The sequence below is a fragment of the Lemur catta genome, chromosome 8, assembly GCF_020740605.2.
Source record: "Lemur catta isolate mLemCat1 chromosome 8, mLemCat1.pri, whole genome shotgun sequence".
Lineage (NCBI taxonomy): Eukaryota > Metazoa > Chordata > Mammalia > Primates > Lemuridae > Lemur > Lemur catta.
The window spans coordinates 94,436,723-94,455,433 of record NC_059135.1 but is presented as its reverse complement, the minus strand read 5'-3'; the positions used below and the strand labels follow the sequence as shown (position 1 = coordinate 94,455,433).

The following is an 18,711-nucleotide window of genomic DNA, read 5'->3' as shown; positions in this document are numbered from 1 at the left end:
TGTAGCTGGAAACACAGCTTTCTGTCTCAGGCTAGAGGATACTGGTGGGAGGCCACGGGAGTTGGGGAGGCTTGAAGTGAGCCTGGAAAGAGGAAGAAGGGCAGAGAGAAGAGGGAACACAAAATGCTTTGGGCAGGGGAGCATGTGAGAGCACAGCATATTCAGGGAAACTACAGGTGATTAATGGGCCACAAAGAGACTTGTTAGGTTTGTGTGTACTATGAGGTCTCCAGGGAGTTCTCGAGTCCCTTAGGACTCTTGTTCTCCACCCACAACTCTCAGCTCCCAATTCTGGGCCTTGCTTCCTTCTATAACAGCTGATATTTCTGGATAGATAAATAACAAACATTTACCTTGGCAGGTATGATGAATTCTTACATGCATGATTCAATCACCACAAAGATTGGAGAATTCTTTTAAGCCTAATAACTGATTTTGCTTTTTTAAATAGCTTTATTGAGGTATAATTTACATACCATAAAATTTACCTGTTAGATGTACAATTCAGTTATTTTTAGTAAAATTACAGAGGGGGGTGCAACCATGCCCACAATCCAGTTATTGGACATTTCTCCATCACCCCCAAAAGATCCCTCCTGCCCATTTGTAGTCAATCCCCATTCCCATCCCTAGTTCTAGGCAACTAACTATCTATTCTCTTGTCTTGTCATGTCCTGTGTCTTGTTGTGTTGTGTCCTGTGTCTTGTTGTGTGTCTTGTTGTGTCTTGTCTTGCCGTGTCTTGTCCTGTCCTGTCTCTTTTGCGAGAGTGCCAGCTAGAGTGCAGTGGTGTCATCATAGCTCACAGCAACCTCAAACTCCTGGGCTCAAATGATCCTCTTGCCTTGGCCTCCCAGAGTGCTAGGATTATAGGCGTGAGCCCCACTGTGCCAGGCCTATTTTCTATTTCTATAGATTTGGCTTTTCTGGACATTTCCTATAAATGGAATCATACAATATATAGTCTTTTAGTCTGATTTCTTTTATTTAACATCATGTTTTCAGAGTTCATCTGTATTGTAGCGTGTATTGGTAGTTTGTTCCTCTTTATTGTTAAATGGTATTTAATTATATGGATATACCACATTTTATTTATTCCTTCACCATTTGACGGACATTTGGATTATTTCTACTTTTTTGCTATTATGGATAATGCTGTTATTATGTATTATGGCAAATTCATATGTAAATCTTTATGTGAACATATTTTTATTTTTATTTGGTAGTTACCTACAAATGGAATTACTGGGTCATGTTTAACTTTTTAAGAAAGTGCTAAGTTGTTTCCAAAAGTAACTGAATTTTTTTTTTAGCTGTTCCTTGTTTTTGCTTTTTCTGGGCATGCCCTGAGAGATAGTCTCATGGTTAAAGTATAGAGATGTGATAGATAGCAGGAAATGTGGTGGGGTGGGATACGAAAGGGAGAGGATCCTTGAAATCCTTGGTAGGAAAGTTTCTCGAAAGATCATTTCTGTCTCCAAGAGGCATTGCATGTAAAACATCCCACACTGCTAAGAATCTTTGCATTTTGAAGATATTTTTTAAAGCTGTCATTCTTGTAGAACTTTTGTAAACCCATTAAAAAAACTTTTTGGCTGAGCGTGGTGGCTCATGCCTGTAATCCTAGCACTTTGGGAGACTGAGGAGGGAAGATTGCTTGAGGCCAGGAGTTTGAGACCAGTCCAAGCAAGAGGGAGAGCCCATCTCTACAAAAAAATAGAAAAGTTAGCTGGACATGGTGGCACGAGCCTATAGTCCCAGCTACTAGAGAGGCTGAGGCAACAATGAGACTGTCTGAAAACAAAAACAAAAACAAAATAACTTTTTTCATTTTTTTAAGCAACAAGCAAACTATTTATAATAGTATTTTAATTCTGAGACACATTTTTTCCCTCTACAATTTTAATATCTCTGACATCAGAATGAGTTTTAGGATCAATGGTGTATCCCAGTTTCCTTGTCACCAATTTTTTCCTCATTCATAAAATTGATGGCATCTTAGATTTGATGACATATGGAAGATCCTGGGATAAAGATTATAGTACCACCTATAAATATTCTGGCTTGAAATGTTGAATCTGAATCTATTCAGGTCTCTAGAACTGATTTCTACTTGCAGGGAATGCAGGGATAGAGGGTCAAGTTAAATGATGCCCAAGGAAACAGACAAACCCAGAAGACGGCTCTTTCCATAACACAATCAACCAGACTGCTGCAGCATGAAAATGACACGAAAACAAAAGAGGTGGGAGGAGGGACCCACTCTAGATTCAAGGAGCCTTTAGAATAACCTTGAGTTTCATATGCTGTATCTGCTAAGTGTTGTCTGTGGATTTTTTAAAAATCATGACTCAAGCAAATGTATGCAAAAAGCCCCCACAAAACTTTTGGAGACACACGGAGATTTGATTTTGTGCTGTCAGCTCCATGTTCCCCTGCTGGAGATTTCTAACTTGCTGTTCTTCTCTGGACCTCCCTATGCTGATTCTAATCAGGTGCCCGGCTGTGATTCTGAGAATCCCTTTTGCTGTCATCTTGGTACTTGCCTTTTCCTCTCTTCTGAGCTGGCCTGTTTCTAGGATCCCATGTTTTTCTCTTTTTTGGTTTATTTTGTTTACTGACATAGATCTTTATGTAACTGTTCAAGAAAGAGCCTGAGAAAACTCCTTGCATGTCTAATAGCTTGCTCATTTTACCCTTATACCTGATTGATATTTGGTCAATAGTAAGTGCTCAATGAATTTTGAATGAATAAATGAATGCATATCCTCCCCGTCCCCCTTTTAAATATAGAGGTGGGGTTTTACTGTGTTGTCCAGGCTGGAGTGCAGTGGTGTGATCATAGCTCACTGCAGCCTTAAACTCCTGGGCGCAAGCCATCCACCTGCCTCAGCCTCCTGAGTAGCTAGGACTATAGGCACATGCTACTGCGCCCAGCTAATTTTTAAAAATTTTTTGTAGGGATGAGGTCTCACTATGCTGACTAGGCTGGTCTCAAACTCCTGGGCTCAAGACATCTTCCTGCCTCTGCCTCCCAAAGTGCAGGGATTACAGGCGTGAGCTACCATGCCCAGCCCATATCCCCTTTTTTAAAAAAGTATACACTCTGCTCTGCAGTAACAGCACACACATACACATACATGCACACACACACAAAACTGTATATGGATATTTTTTATATATATATATACACACATATATAAATGGAAGAAAAAATAATAAAATAAAATAAAAGCATCACGTGAGTTAAAGAATGTATTAAGTACAGACTATTGTTATATTTTTCCAGATTTCAACTTGTTCTTTTTTGCATTTCATAATTTTTTTGGGGGGGGCATTTTAAATAGTAAAATGTTATCCGGGAGCCAAGATTTTTGCTAGGATTTCACCCTGGCATGAACTCTGAGAATAATCAATGAAAATCCTCCTTTACTTTGGGGAGGAGTTGACTCATCCTCCACGGTGCCTTTGTGGAGCCTGGAATGCTGGGAGCTATAGCCAGTGAATCAATTCACAGATATTTTGGTCCCTAAAATTAGTTACGGTACACTCTTGGAATGGTTTCTGTTACACAGTTTTTGCTAGAAGCACACCAGTGGGCAGATGGTTCTCCAGAATAAGTAGGCACGTAAGAGTGATTTGGCTTTGTGTCATTACAAACTTAGTGTTCTTGGTTTGCCCTTTTGTAAGACTAATGGATTAATGAATATTATTTACACCACACAGTCTTTGAGTGACCTTGCCAATTATTTATTCATCTTTCTGGGCCTCAATTTTCTTATCTGCAAACTAAGGCTATTTACGGGTATGGTATTTGCCTCAAAATATTGCTGAGAGGATTAAATACATATTAAAAAGAATATATGCAAAGTACAAGTTAATTACCCACATGACTTCCCTCTATCTACCTCCACCCCTTTGCTATCTCTGGGGAAGTGGGTGGATGAGAAAGATTGTATAAGCAACTTCCCTGCTTTGGGTAGTTGATGGTCTTTTTGGAGAGATGCTTAGTGTGCGAGTAAAGGAACTGGAGAAAAGTATTAGCTAGATTGGGGGCTTGGAGGAATAGGAGGCGGGAGACCTTGTGGACTGGGCTAGCTGGAAAGGCCTCTTAGAAGGATTGGGACCTGGGCCTTGAGGGGGGAGTAGGGAGACTCACAGGAGGCACGGGCATGGGCAGGGGGAAGAGCTGGAAGCCCTGCTGGCTGGCTGGGGTTTGCTGGAAGAGAGGAGTGGCTATGTCAGCTTGGAAGAATATTAGGGAGAATTTTTCAAGTCCATGTGGGAAAAGTCCATGTTAAGGGTTTAATCCCTTAAACCACCATGAATGTCTTGGTGCCTATCTTATATTTATGAGATGCATCTGGATGAGACAGGTTGCAGATTTAGGGGTCTGTGGCTGGATTTGACCTGCAAATGTGTTTTCTTTGGTTTTCTCGGTGATTCCAAATTCTTTGAATAAGTTGCCAGTTTTAAAACATGGGGACATGACTATACTGGCCTTCATTTTCACATATCTGACTGGAGCTTTAAGAGATGTCCAGGTTTCCGTGGACCCCCTCCCACCTCACATGACTGGCCTTATTTCTACTTGCTTGTCTGAGTTCGCAACCATTGGTCTAGAGCTGCATTGTCCAACATAGTAGCTGTGAGCCTCATGTGGCTGTTTAAAGTTAGGTTAAGTAACATTAAATAAAATGAAAAGTCCTGTTTTCCCATTCTCACTAGCTACATTTCAATTGCTCAGTCACCACATGTGGTTAGTGGCTACTGTATTATTAATAGACAGCACAGATAGAGAACATTACTATCATTGCTGAAAGTTGTATGGGACTGGTCAGTTAAACAAGGGTCACTAACTTTGCCTCTCACTGTATTTTAATCCTTATCTCTGAGCCCTGCTTGGCCTATTGCTGCCTTATATGTAAAAGGAAGTGGTTTGATGGTGTGATCTTAAGTTCCTTTTTAACAGCAAAATCCTTACATGTGGGCAAAAATTGGTAATAAGCCTATAACTTGGCAAGTTTCATTAACCTAATATTAATTGCATATTTTAACAGGTGTTTACTTTTGTGGCTCATAAACTATCTCTGGAAGGCATTCCAGAAGAGGAATTGAAAAAGTAGACTGCCTGGCGGCATTATTACTGGGATGAGTGCCCAGGGACTCCCTAGGTGACTGCTTTGAAGGACAAGTTTGGAAGTCTAATTCTCCCATCCCCCATGTGTCACACAAAGCCACTGCCTTTATCACACTTTTTATTTTTTAGGTATTTGTGTTGTGCTCTTTTCTTGAATTTGAAAGTGAGTGCAGTGTATCGTGCCAATTAATTTCCGCCTTATTTTAATAAGGTTGCAATTTAGAGTCTTTAAAAATAACTAAAAAATGTACAGACATCATCACCACAAAGCCCTGTTTTTAAAGGATTCTCTACTAAACTATGCTATTATAAAAACAGTGCTAATAGGGTATAGTATACAGTGTGTTTTCTTTTTGACCCAGCAAATGTCTTTCTCAGCATTTGTCCTAAGGAGATAATAGCACATGTGTAGAAGTGTATAGCCATCACCATATTGTGTAAAATAATGAAAAATTCTAATCAAACCTGAATGTCAGTAGGGGTTTGGAGGATTGGTTCAGTAATTGTGATGCCCAGATATAATAGGATATCATACAGCACCTGAAAATGGGGATATAGATCTATATTTATTGACTTGGGAAGATTTCCATAGCACATTGAGTGAAAAAATGCATGTTGTGTGCATGCCTAGATATCTTGCAGGATAGTCACCAGAAGGATAGTCACCAAAATATTAAGAGGATTGTCATTGAGTGATGGGATTTTATGCCTACTTTGTTTCCCCCTTACCTCGATAAGCCACACTTCATTTATTTTTTTAAAAATGATGCTCTCAGCCAGGCCTATAATCCCAACACTTTGGGAGGCTGACGAAGGATTATTACTTGAGGACAGGAGTTTGAGGCCAGCCTGGGCAACATAGTGAGACCCCCATCTCTACAAAATATAAAAAATAAAAATTAGCTGGGTATGTTGACGCATGTCTATAGTCCCAGCTACTTGGGAACCTGAGGTGGGACGATTGCTTGAGCCCGGGAGTTTGGGGTTACAGTAATCTATGACCATGCCACTGCACTCCAGCCTGGGTGATAGAGTGACATCCTGTCTCTGTTTACCAAAAAAAAAAAAAAAAAGTACCACTCTTATGAAGAAGGGAATGAGTACTTATTGTGTGCCTACTATATGCCAGGCATTTTGTTAAAACTTTGTTAACCCACACACGTACTCATTTAAGGTAAATGTATTCTAGTTTTGCCGAAGCATTTGAAGCAGAGATTGAGCAGCTAGCTAGTAGATGGCAAAGCTGGATGTCAACTCCAAATCTGTGCTTACAGAGTATTTGTGCTCATTCCTAGAGGTGGCATTATGAGAGTGTCAGAGGGTCAGAGCTGAGGCTAACTTTTGAGGTTATCTGATATTGGCAGAGAAATAATGCAACTTACTCAGGGTCTTAAGCTAGCTAGAGAAAGATGAAGAAGACTAAAAAGAAAACATGGGCGTTTGTGTATACTGTGACTGTGCTATACTGCAAATGGCTTTGACGTAGGCAGATAGCTCAGGTTTGTTTGTGGTTTGGTCACTGACCAAACTTCATGTCCTTGGATAAATCTCTTGACCTCTTTGGTCTTTATTTTCCTCATTTGCAAGATAAGCGTAATATAGTCTATATCTCAGGGATATTGTGAGATTATTCAGATTCATCCAAAAGTGTCTTAAAAACAATAAAGTACAATATGAGTGTGAAATTCTACTTTTACCTTAGCCAATCCAGTCTTTTAAAGCTTAAGAAATGGCCTGTTTTTCCTACATAGTTTCTCCTTTCAGGACGCTTTTTGGAGAAAAGGATTAAGTATTTCTTTCTTTGGTCAGTGAGCAGACTGGGAAGAAAACTGTGGTGTGGTCCAGTTTGGTGCCTTTAATAGTGTTTGAAAGGCAGAAACAGGGTCTAAGCCACTTGTCACAAACTTACAGGTTTGGTGGTGAGGATCACTCCCACTTTTTAGTTTTTCAAACTTAAAAAAAATCGTGAACTGTATGTAGATGTGCACAAAACACAAAGACACAGTTTGATTAGTTGCTATAAAGCTAACAGCTGTTTAATTGGTGTTCAGGACAAGAGGTACAACATTGCTTTAGAACATTGCCAGCACTCCCTGAAGTAACCACTCTCTTGACTTTTTTCTTAATCTACTTTCTTGCTTTTCTTTTTAGTTTTATCATCTAAATGTGCACCTTAAGATTGAACTTCATACAAATGTGTATACAGTCTGTAACTGGCATTTTCAGTCATTATTATGAGATTTATCTGTATTGTTGATTGTAGCTGTGATTCATTGATTTTCACTGTTTATTTCATCTCTTGATGTGAAAATCATAACTTAAACATTCTATAGTGGATGGACATACCGATTTCTAGTTTTTGAATATTGTAATAGTGCTGCTCTGAGCCTTGTGCATTTCACTTGTTGTACATATACATGTACTTCTGTTGGGTATAATCCTAGCAGTGGAATTGCTGTACATGCAGATCTTCAAATTTGTTAGATAACACCAAGATGTTTTCTAAAGTGTTGGTTATGCCAACTTGCTTTCTTGCAAGAATGTAAGAGAGTTTCCATGGTATCACATTCTTATTAACACTTGGTCTTGTTGGTTTTTCATTTTAGCTATTTTGGTGATTGTGTAGCAGTGTCTCATTATTTAATTTTTATTTTCCTGATGATGGTGACTAATGGAAATTGAACAAGTTTTCCTAGACTTACATCCTTTGGTATCTTTTATGAAATGCCTATTGAAATATTTTGCCCATTTTTCTACTGGCTTCCCTGTTGATTGATTTGTAGAAGATCTTTATAATATTCTAGAATCAAGCCTATTGTTGCTTATTCGTTTTATAACTATCTTCTATTGTGATTTGCCTTTTACTTTCTTATCATATTTTTGATATGCCAAAGTTACTCATTTTAATTTGGTCAATTTATCAATCTTTTCTTTTATGGTTTGTGTTTATTGTACTCTGATATTTTCCCTCTGTCCTGGGATCGTGAAGCTATTTTCTTACATTGTTTTCTGTAAGCTTTATTCTTTTGCTTTCCATACTTACATCTATTATGGAGAATTCATTTTTATGCATGGTGTGAGATAGGAATCAACTTCTCTTTTAATTCATGTAGATATTCACTTGACCTAGGGGCATTTATTTTAAAAAGCAGCTCTGTTCTCACTGTACTGTAATGACTGCTTTATCATGAAGAAAGTGCCCCTATATGCCTGAGTCTGTTTCTTTATTCTGTCTGTTGATATATTTGTCCATGAACTGATAGCACATTGTGTTAATTCCTGCTGTTTCGTAAGAAATCTTGATTATCTGGTGGGAGCAAGTTTTATCACCTTGTTTTACCAAAAGAGTGTCTTGCCAGTTGCATTTCCATATATATTTTGGAATTAATTTGTGAAGTTCTTTAAAAAAAAAAATGGGATTCTGAGTGGAATTTTATTGACTAGAGCAATTTGGGAGAAATGAAATTTTTACAATACCAAGTATTCTGTAGTTTATCTCTCCATTTATTTGAGCCATCTTCAATTTTTTTAATTGTTCATGCCTTTTTGGGTAGAGATTTATTGGCTAGATTTATTCCTAGGTGTTTACTATTTTTATGGAACTAAAAATATAAATGTTTTTATAATTTTCTTTTGGCTTGTTGCTGGAGTAGAAATATACTTCTTTTTTTGTATATCGACTTTATATTATTAATCTTGCAGAACTTACTAATTTTATAATACATCTTTAGATCTTCTAGATTTTCTACTTATAGTTATATTTTCCATACAGAGTAACAATGTTTTGGGCTAGTTTTCATAACTTTAATTTTTTTCTTGCCATAAAGAATTAGTTAGCTATAAGACCTCAGATACAATGTTGGAAAGAAATTGTAGAGTGGGTATTTTCATCTTGTTCCCCATCAAAGAGAAAACTTTTAGCATTTCATTGTTAAGTATAATGCGTGATGTAGGTTTTAAAAAGTGCTTTATGAAGTTAAAGAAGACTCTTTTTCTTCCTCATCTGCTAAGAATTTCATCATGAATGCAAGGGATGTTCAATTTCTCAGATGCTTTTGTATCTTTTTAGGTGATTAACAGAGAAGAAAAATCATGTTATTAATGTGGCAGGTTACATGGAGTGATTTATTAATACTAAACCATTATCACCAGCATACTCATTAAAATTGGCTTTAAAAGAATGGATACCTTCTACGCTAAGAGATGAAAAATTCTTGCAGTTTTTGTTTGTATCAAAATTATTTCACTTTCTTTCTAGAAAGATATATTTTGTAGGTCACAGAATTCAAGGCTGGTGATTAGTAATTGTCTTGTTTTACTTTACACATGCTTTTCTTTATTGGTGGTGATGGTCTTCATCTTTATCTTTTAAAAGATGTTATCTAAGGTATGTAGGTATAGATTTTTTTTTCTTTAGCTTGCTGTGATTCATTGGGCTTCTTGAATCTGTGGCTTGATGTTTTTCTTTAGTTTGGGAACATTTTCAGCCATTCTGTCTTCAAGTATTGCTTTTTTCTTTTTCAAGTGTACATTTTAGTGGCTTATAGTGTATTCACAGAGTTGTACAACCATCACCACTATCTATTAATAATCCCAGAATATTTTTGTCACCCAAAAAAGAAACCTGATAACCATCAGCTATTACCTAATTTTTTTTAAATTGTGATAAAATATACATAAAATTCACCATTTTTACCAGTTTTGTGTCCAGTTTAGTGGCATTAAGTACATTCACATTGTTGTGTAACCATCACGACCATCCAGCTCCCTGATTTTTTTCATCTTGTAAAACTGAACGCTGTATCAATTAAATAGTAACTCTGTTTCTCCCTTCCCCAACCCCTGGCAACCACCATCCTATTTTCTGTCTCTATGAATTTGCCTACACTAGAGGCCTCATATAAGTGGAATTATACAATATTTGTCTTTGTGATAGGCTTATTTCACTCAAGATAATGTCCTCAGGTTTCACCCATGTTGTAGCATGTGTCAGAATTCCGCTCCTTTTTCAGGCTAAATAATGTTCCATTGTATGGGTAGACTACATTTTGCATATTCATTCGTCTGTTGATAGACACTTGGGCTGTTTCCATGTTTTCACTCTCGTAGATAATGTTGCTATGAAAATATACAAATATCTTTCGAGACCCTGCTTTCACTTCTTTTGCGTATATACCCAGAAAGTGGAATGGCTGGGAAGTGTATGATAACATTACGTTTGATTTTTTTGAGGAACTGCCATACCATTTTCCAAAATGGCTGCACCATTTTATATTCCCACCAGCAGTGTAACGCTTCCAGTTTCTCTACATGTTCACCAACATTTGTTATTTTCTGTTTTTCAAAAATAATAGCTATCAGCTATTATTTGAGTGTCAGCTATTACTTTTTATCTATTGTCTCTGATTTCTTCTTTATGAACTCCATTTAAACTTAATGTTCTTTTCTCTCTCTACCTACTCTTTTGAATTTTCCATCCTTTTGCCTCTCTGTGGTTTATTCTGAATTTTTTCTGCAGACTTAGTTTTCTGTTTAATTCTCTCTTCATCTATATTCAGTGCACTTAAAGCCTATCCATTGAGTATTTAATTTTGTCTCATATTAATTTGGTTCTTTTAAAAATCTATGTAACTTTTCAAAAACTGTCATTTCTCTACCCAGAATTTTAATTATTTCTTAATTAATTTTCTTAGACATAGTACGAATTGTTATTTTGAAGTCTGTTTCTGATTATTCTCCTATGCATAGTTTATGTGGGTCTTTGTTTCTGCTGGTTTTCATTTGTTTTGTCCTGTTTGCCTGGTTATCTTTGATTGTGTTTTGGATGTTGTCTTTGAAAAATTGTTTACAGAAATAAATTGAGGACTAGACCTCAATGATGTTCTCTCTATCCAGAAATGCTTTGTGTTTTTATCTGCTAGGGGCTTGGGGGCACAAAGAGTCTAGGATCACCATAATCTGATGTCACGGATTAGGAGTATTCTGGGCCACCCAGATGGTTGGAAACTGGGGTCTAGTCCACATGAAGGCTGTTTTATTTCCAATCTACTCTTCTCCTAAGCTCTAGCCATTTGGGGTTCAAGCCAAGTTGTAGGGGGTTAACTGGCTCTTGGAGGGCCTTGGAGTCTAACCTTTGTCCTCCTAGAGCAGGGGTCCCCAACCTATGGTGAATTGTATAATTATTCCCTTATATATTACAGTGTAATAATAATAGAAATAAAATGCACAATAAATGTAATGCGTTTGAATCATCCTCAGCCCACCCCTCCACCTGCGCCCCCCCCCATCTGCAGAAAAATTATCTTCCATGAAAATGATCCCTGGTGCCAAAAAGGTTGGGGACCGCTGTGAGAGAACCCAAGAGGTTATCAAGAGTGATTCTTGGCCGGGTGTGGTGGCTCACGCCTGTAATCCTAGCACTCTGGGAGGCCGAGGCAGGTGGATCGCTCGAGGTCAGGAGTTAGAGACCAGCCTGAGCAAGAGTGAGACCCCGTCTCTACTAAAAATAGAAAGAAATTATCTGGCCAACTAAAATATATATAGACAAAATTAGCTGGGCATGGTGACGCATGCCTGTAGTCCCAGCTACTCGGGAGGCTGAGGCAGGAGGATCGGTTAAGCCCAGGAGTTTGAGGTTGCTGTGAGCTAGGCTGACGCCATGGCACTCACTCTAGCCTGGGCAACAAAGTGACACTCTGTCTCAAAAAAAAAAAAAAAAAAAGAAAGAAAGAGTGATTCTCAATGTCTTGGTTGTCCGTTCATTGTATAAATGGCCCCAGGGCAATAGTGGACCAGTTGCAGCAGGCTCCTTTGTGAACTTTAGTCTTAATGTTTCTTGACCTGGTAGTTCTTCTGTGCCTTCTCAGTTCTCTGATGCTTCTAAGCACATGCTCTTTTATAGTATACCCAGCATTTTAATTTGTTCTCAGCAGGAATGTTGGTCCCAATTACCTACTCAGCCCTATTACCTCCTTTACAAAGGCATCTTTTTAAAGTTTTTAGGATAAAGAATCTGCGTTGAACCTTGAGAACTCATTTGTTCTAGCCTCATTCATTACTAGTCAATAAAGTATGGGTTTATTGATCATCTACCATGTACCTAGGATTGTGCTGTATATTACAGAAATCCTAAGAAAATGCAAGACAGAGTGTTCTTACATTCAAGGAGTTTAGCTGGGGAAACAAGCATAAACACAGATAATTAAATAAAATGTTGGAGGAGGTGCTCAAGGGTTATGCAGAGTTAATGGTGTCAAAAGACAGAATACAACAAATTTAAAGATCTTGATTGGCTTTTATTTGTAATTCTAGACTTGGGTAAACATCTCATTCCATAAAATAGAATTGAGTGTTCCGATGAACCAAGCAGAAAAGATTGGTTTTCTAGACAGAAAAGGATTGCACTGTCTGGGAAGCCTTCTCTGCTAGTGCAATCCCTGTTACCTCAGGAATCTTCCCATTATCTATCACCTGTCACCTCTAGAGAATGCTAATGGCAGTGACAGGGCCATTATTATTAGGTGATGATAACCAGGGCATACGTGGTCCAGCCCTTACCACATGCCAAGTACTGTCTCAAGCATGATCCTCACAACAACTTATGAGGTAGCTGTTATTAATATTATTGTCCCCATTTTACAGATGAGCAAATTAAAGCAGAGAGGTTTTACAGCTAATAATTAGAGTGGTCTTCTGGATAGGGACTTTTTTTTTTTTTTCCTGAATCTTCTTCTTCAGTAGGAAAATGGAAACCCAGGAGAAGGGCCTGAGGTGTGGAGAGAAACTTTGGTGGCTGAAGAGCCCCTTCCTTGCCCCAGGGACTGTGGCTGAGGATAAATTAGACAACTGTGTGTGGCTTTCAACCTGTTTCCTTCCAGAGTCCAATTGGTTATTTAGCTGTGAAGGTGCCTGGATTGGCATCCTGTCCTCTCCCACTGGTGCCCGTGACCTCTCCTGTCCTATTTCTCTGGGGCTTAGGTGCGACTCAGTCTTCCTGAGGAGTCTCTGGATTCCCCAGTCCATCTGGGCGAGGCTCTGTGATACTTTACTGTCCAGGACTTGGCTAGGCCTGCTCTGGTTCGACCTACCAAGTAAACCATCTTGGAAAAGCTGAAGAAGGCTTTCCCCCAAATATGCAGCATCTTTTTCACCATAGTCTTCAATGATTTAGGAAGGGCTGTTTCTGTAATAAATAACACCCCCCACCTCCAACCAGCAGTGCAGATGCTTAAGATTTCTTCAGGCAAAAGCCAATTCCAATTAAGTTGTGGGATGCTCTGACTTAAAAAATCCAAAACAGTTCTGGATTTACAGAAAAATTGCAAAGATAGTACAGAATGTCCCCCTATACCCTCACACCCAGTGTCCCTGTTATTACCTCTAACATTAGTATAGCCTATTTGTTACAATTAATGAACCGAACTATTATTTATTGTTAACTGAAGTCCACACTTTATTCAGATTTCCTTAGTTTTTACCTAAGGAAAAATGTCATTTTTCTGTTTCAGAATCTCTTCTATGCAAAACCACATTACATTAGTTGTGTCTCCCTTGGCTCCTCTTGGCTGTGACAATTGCTCAGACCTCCTTGTTTTTCATGACCTTGACAGTTTTGAGGGGGTACTGGTCAGGTGCTTTGTGGGATGCCCCTCTGTTGGAATTTCTCTGGTGTTTTTTCTCATGATTAGACTGAGCTTCTGGGTTTTGGGGAGGACTATCACAGAGGTGAAGTGCCATTTTCATCACATCTCATCAAATGTACTTGCTGCCAACATGATGATGAGTCTTGATGTTGACCCTGATCATCTGGCTGCGGGAATGTTTGTCTCCACTGTGTAATTACTCCTCCCACTTCCGCACTGTACTCTTTGGAAGGAAGTCAGATTGTGGAGCCTAATCCTCTTTAGCTCAAAAATCAAGGCATTATTTAGTGTTTTATACCATTAAATAATTAAAAGAAAAATCTATCCACAAACTGTTCTCTTTATGAAAATTTAAAAAATTATTGTCTTTAATATCGTCAAGTAGCCAATCCCTTGCAAGGACAGTTTATATATTGTGCTGATTATTGGGCAGATTCGGTTCCTTCACTTGCAGCAGTTTTTGTTTTTAGCTGGAAAACGCAGGCACTGGCAGTGTACCAGGAATCACGATTATTGCACCAGTCTTGTTTGTTGTTCTCTTTGAACTATGCTCAACGAAATTGCAGCAACGCAAAACTGCTTCCTACGGGGGAAGGGTTTAATCATTTAAATGATGGTGCTACAGGGCCATTCCACAAAGGACTCAATCAATGTTTCAGTTTATGTGAGGGCACAAAGGCAAAGATTATGAAATCAGAGCTCCTCAATATTGGCAGTACACCGGGCTACCTAAGCAGGAAAGAGTTCGGAAGACAGCTGGAATTAAATTTTCAGACGCGGGGTTTGTCCTAAGTAAACATTTAACCTCTTTTTCCATAATACGGTAGAGAAAACTTTTTCGTGCCGGGGAAGTTTATACTAAAAGTGAATCTTGCACACCCTCTAGTGGTGAAACTCCACAATTCCCCAAATGTTTTTCCGATTTAACAGACTATTGTTGAAATTACAAATCGTGGAAAAGAGATTTTTCTGTTTTCCAAAAATTGCACCAAAGTAAAGCAAAGCTCTTATTGCTCTAGTTGATGCGGGTGTGTTGTGCAGGCGTTAGCAGTACTGTCCTCACTACTCGTTCATTGGACAGTAGCGCTACCCCAAGAAAAGGATGGCTGCCTGTATTTGTCCCTGCGCTGTGAGCAGGAAGCGCCAATACCAGGTTAGGTTGTGGTGACTAAGGCGTCAGTCCCGCCCCTAGCTTGCCTGGTAGTTACCTACCTCCATTGACCACATCGCTCTGTGCAATCCACCAACTCCTTATTTTCTGAGATTCTGCAGGGTCGCAAACCGGCTGCTCGGTTTTACCCAGAAGACCGCGCGTTAGCCGCCCCAAAATTTGCATACGCTCCTCTCGCCGGGGCGGGGCCAACAGGGGCGGGGCTGCAGCGAGCTCGCTCACCCCGCCGCGGCTAGTCCGCGGCTAGTCCCCGGGGGTTTGGCCACGCTGTTTCTCCTAGCCGAGTATTTTCTGCTGTAACCGTAAACAGGTCTTTTTGTGCAAGAGCATTGTGCCTCGTGCTCAGCAGTCGGCATACGCGCAATGGGCTCTCGGACTGCGTGGGCGGGAGCGCTGCACCCCTGCCCGGCTGCTAACCGGCTCCCGGTGTTTCCCGTTGCAGGTGGTTCTTCTGGGCATGGACATCCTGTCCGCCTTAGTGACCCGGCTGCAGGATCGGTTCAAGGCGCAGATCGGCACAGGTGAGCTGTGGGCAGATGTGGAGCGGGCACCCAGACTCCACCCACCACCCCCGCGCCTGCCCCCTCGCCTTCACTCGGTCTCTCCTGTCCCAACCCTTCCAGCAAGCTGTCCATCCTCCCCTGTAGCCCCCCCCCCCATCGCTTTCCCCTACTCCTCCTACACAGCGCCCCTACCCCCCCCCCCCCCCGTAGCCGTCCATCCTCCCCCAGCCGGGGCTGCACCACTGCCTTCCCTCCCCGGCCAGGCTCACTCCAGACCCACTGGCCTCCCTGCACCTACTGGCTTTTTTACCCACCTCCTGTTTTATTTCTTGTGCATAATTAGCCATTACCCTTTAGTGGTAACCATGTTATTTTTGTCCTTAACTCTTCCTTGTAATGAAAGGCAGTTTTCTTTGAGAAGTCCTGTAAAACCGAACCAGTTGTATTTTTTCCCAGATGATTATTGTTTGGCATTACTGTTTTCACATTGATTGTAAATGTCATTACAAGTGTCTAGTAAATGTTCACTTGCTTATTCTGAAGGGGAAACAGTGTGTCAGCAAAATGAAACAAAACCCACAGATTTCATAGATTTAGACGTTTCTAAATTCCTGACCTCTGGTATTTCATGATGGCAACATAAACACCATATACTGCGCAACCATTTTCTTATAGAATGTGTGTATTTGTTTAGGAAAGTTAACTTTTTGGTCACTGTGCTGCTTTAGAAAAGGTTGGGAACTGTTTTTTTCATTCTGGCACTGAGTAACTTCCATCTGTTAAACTTAAAAAACCCTTACTTTTAGAAATTGGATGTTTAATAGTCTTTTATTTTCCTCCTAAATAAGCTGAATTATGCAGAGATATCTCTTGTAATAGAGGTTTACAGACTCTTATGAGAAGGAAAGTAACCTCTGGTCTGCAAGTGCCCTTGGATTACTGGCGGGACCGTCCACACTTGGGTGTGTTGAGGGGAGGCTGGAGAGCTGGGCTTTGTCTGATGTGCGTGTCTGGGTGTGATATAAAATTAAAAACTCACAATGTTGATGAAACAGATTCATCCAAAAGTGCCTGCCCCTTCTTCCTTAAAGAGATATGCTGGAGCCCCTCTTCTCTCTTAACCTAAATTTTGCCTTTGTGTTGACTCTTTCCTGCCAAGATCTTCCCTTATTTAGCCTACAAGTGTGTTGGGAGCTGGCTTGAGGAAAGTGGGGTAAGGAGGAAGACAAATAGTATGTTTGTCCATGCAAAGGATTTTGTAGATTCTTGTGGTGACTTTCATGGATTTCGGCAAGGAGAGGAGAGCTGTGAGCAAGGATGGATGCTTTTACAACGAGGTGCATCATTTAGGCCAGGGTTTTGTCTTTCCAGTTATTTGAAATAGCAACACTTGGTGACCACAGTCCCCCAAATAGGCTTTCATTTGATAAGTTTCCCTTTTGGTTTTCAGTGCTGCCAAGTCTAATAGACAGACTAGGAGATGCTAAAGACTCTGTGAGGGAGCAAGACCAAACTCTGCTGCTAAAGATCATGGATCAAGCTGCTAATCCCCAGGTAGGGTGAGAGAAGAGTTCTGGGGCCGGCCGGGTGTGTGTGTATGTGTATACTTGCATAAACAGTGTGTGACTCCATAGACTTAGTTTCTTTTAATAAGATGAAGTATTACAGATGAAAATTTTCGTAATATTCAGTCTGCCCTTCAGAGACTAGGTAAAAATATAATGTGAATAAGTGACTTTAACATGGGTATTGAATAAATTAGTGCATTTAGTGTGCTTGGTTTCAATCCCCTAGACTCTTTAGCTCATTTATGTAACTGACTCTCCATTACTCTGAGAAAAGGCATCTGTGGTGTCTGGTAGTCAAGGGCTTGGCTGGAGCCCTGATTCCTGTCTGCTAGTGAGCTGGGGATGCTGGGGTGGACTGACACAGCCCTGCCTCCCAGGGTCCTGCTGTCCATTGTTGGCGGGTGGTGGTGGGGGGGGATGATCGGAAGACGGAGAGGGCAATGTACATGATCTTTGACAAGTCATCTGCTCTCTTTTGGCCTCACTTTCCTCACCCATAAAATGAGGATAATTATATCTGCCTTTCAGCATTGTTGGGAGAATTATGTAAACAAATGTATTTTGAAAATTTTAAGTTGAAATACTTGATAAAATGATATATGTCATCATTTTGTAATATGCTCTTGAGAGGACCAAATGGGTGGGTAGAAGATGGTATTAATTTGGCACATGTTAAAAGGCTCTCCTTCTGTTGATCCCTTACTAAGTGAGAGGCTGCAGAAGTCTTCTCTGTCCTCACCTGTTCTTTGTCATCTGCAGTATGTATGGGACAGAATGCTTGGAGGCTTCAAACACAAGAATTTCCGCACTCGAGAAGGCATCTGTCTCTGCCTTATTGCAACACTCAATGCGTAAGTCTGGGATGAACCTGAAATATTTAAAAAAAAAAACAACTATACTTTGAAATAATTAGATTTACAGAAAGTTGCAAAGAAATGTACTAGGAAGCCCCATGCCCCCTTTACCCACCCTTCCCCAATGTTAACATCGTGCATGACTATAATACAATATCAAACCAGGAAATTGAGATTGATACATCCCCAGAGCTTATTCACATTTCTCCAGTTAAACATACACACATTTGTGTGCATACACAACTGCACCATCACCGTAGGGCTCCCTCTTGCTGCCCCTTATGGCTGCCCCAACCCTAGGCAACCACTAATGAGTTCTCTTTTCCAATGATTTCTGTCACTTCAAGAATGTTATGTAAATGGACTCATCAGTATGTGACTTTTTGAGATTCTTTTTTGTTCATCAGCATAACTCCCTTAAGGCTGTGTATATGTTGTTGACTGTAACAACAGTTCATTGCTAAGTAGAATTCCATGGTAAAGATGTATCATGGTTTGCTTATCCATTCATTTGTTGGCTAACATTTGGGTTATTTCCAGTTTTTGGCTATTATGAATGACCATGCATGTTTCTGCATGAACATAAAATTTCATTTCTCTTGTATCAGTGCCCAGGAGTGCAATTGCTGGGTCATTTGGTAAGTCTACTTTTAGTTTTAAAAGAAACTGCCAAATTGTTTTCTGGAGTTGTCTATACCATTTTATATACCCATCAACAATGTATGGATAAATAATCCAGTTTCTTCATATCCTTGCTAGCCATTGTTTTTTTATTTTAGCCATTTTAATATGTATGTAGTAATATCTCATTGTGGTTTTAATTTGTGTTTCTCTA

The 18,711-nt window shown here is 39.8% G+C and overlaps 1 protein-coding gene and 1 non-coding gene across 6 annotated transcripts in view; one reads left to right on the top strand and one right to left on the bottom strand.

Moving 5' to 3' along the window:
• Positions 1–18,711, top strand: part of CLASP1 (cytoplasmic linker associated protein 1) — a 264,483-nt gene that overhangs the window by 77,469 nt on the left and 168,303 nt on the right. For all 5 annotated transcript variants that reach the window (XM_045559400.1, XM_045559396.1, XM_045559398.1 and 2 more), the window contains exons 3-5: positions 15,394–15,472; positions 16,905–17,008; positions 17,782–17,873. In XM_045559400.1, the coding sequence (XP_045415356.1) occupies positions 15,394–15,472; positions 16,905–17,008; positions 17,782–17,873 (275 nt within the window). The remainder of the gene's footprint in view (positions 1–15,393; positions 15,473–16,904; positions 17,009–17,781; positions 17,874–18,711) is intronic.
• On the bottom strand, positions 14,753–14,887 carry LOC123644263. The gene has a single exon (XR_006737080.1). It is a non-coding gene; the product is annotated as a U4atac minor spliceosomal RNA (small nuclear RNA).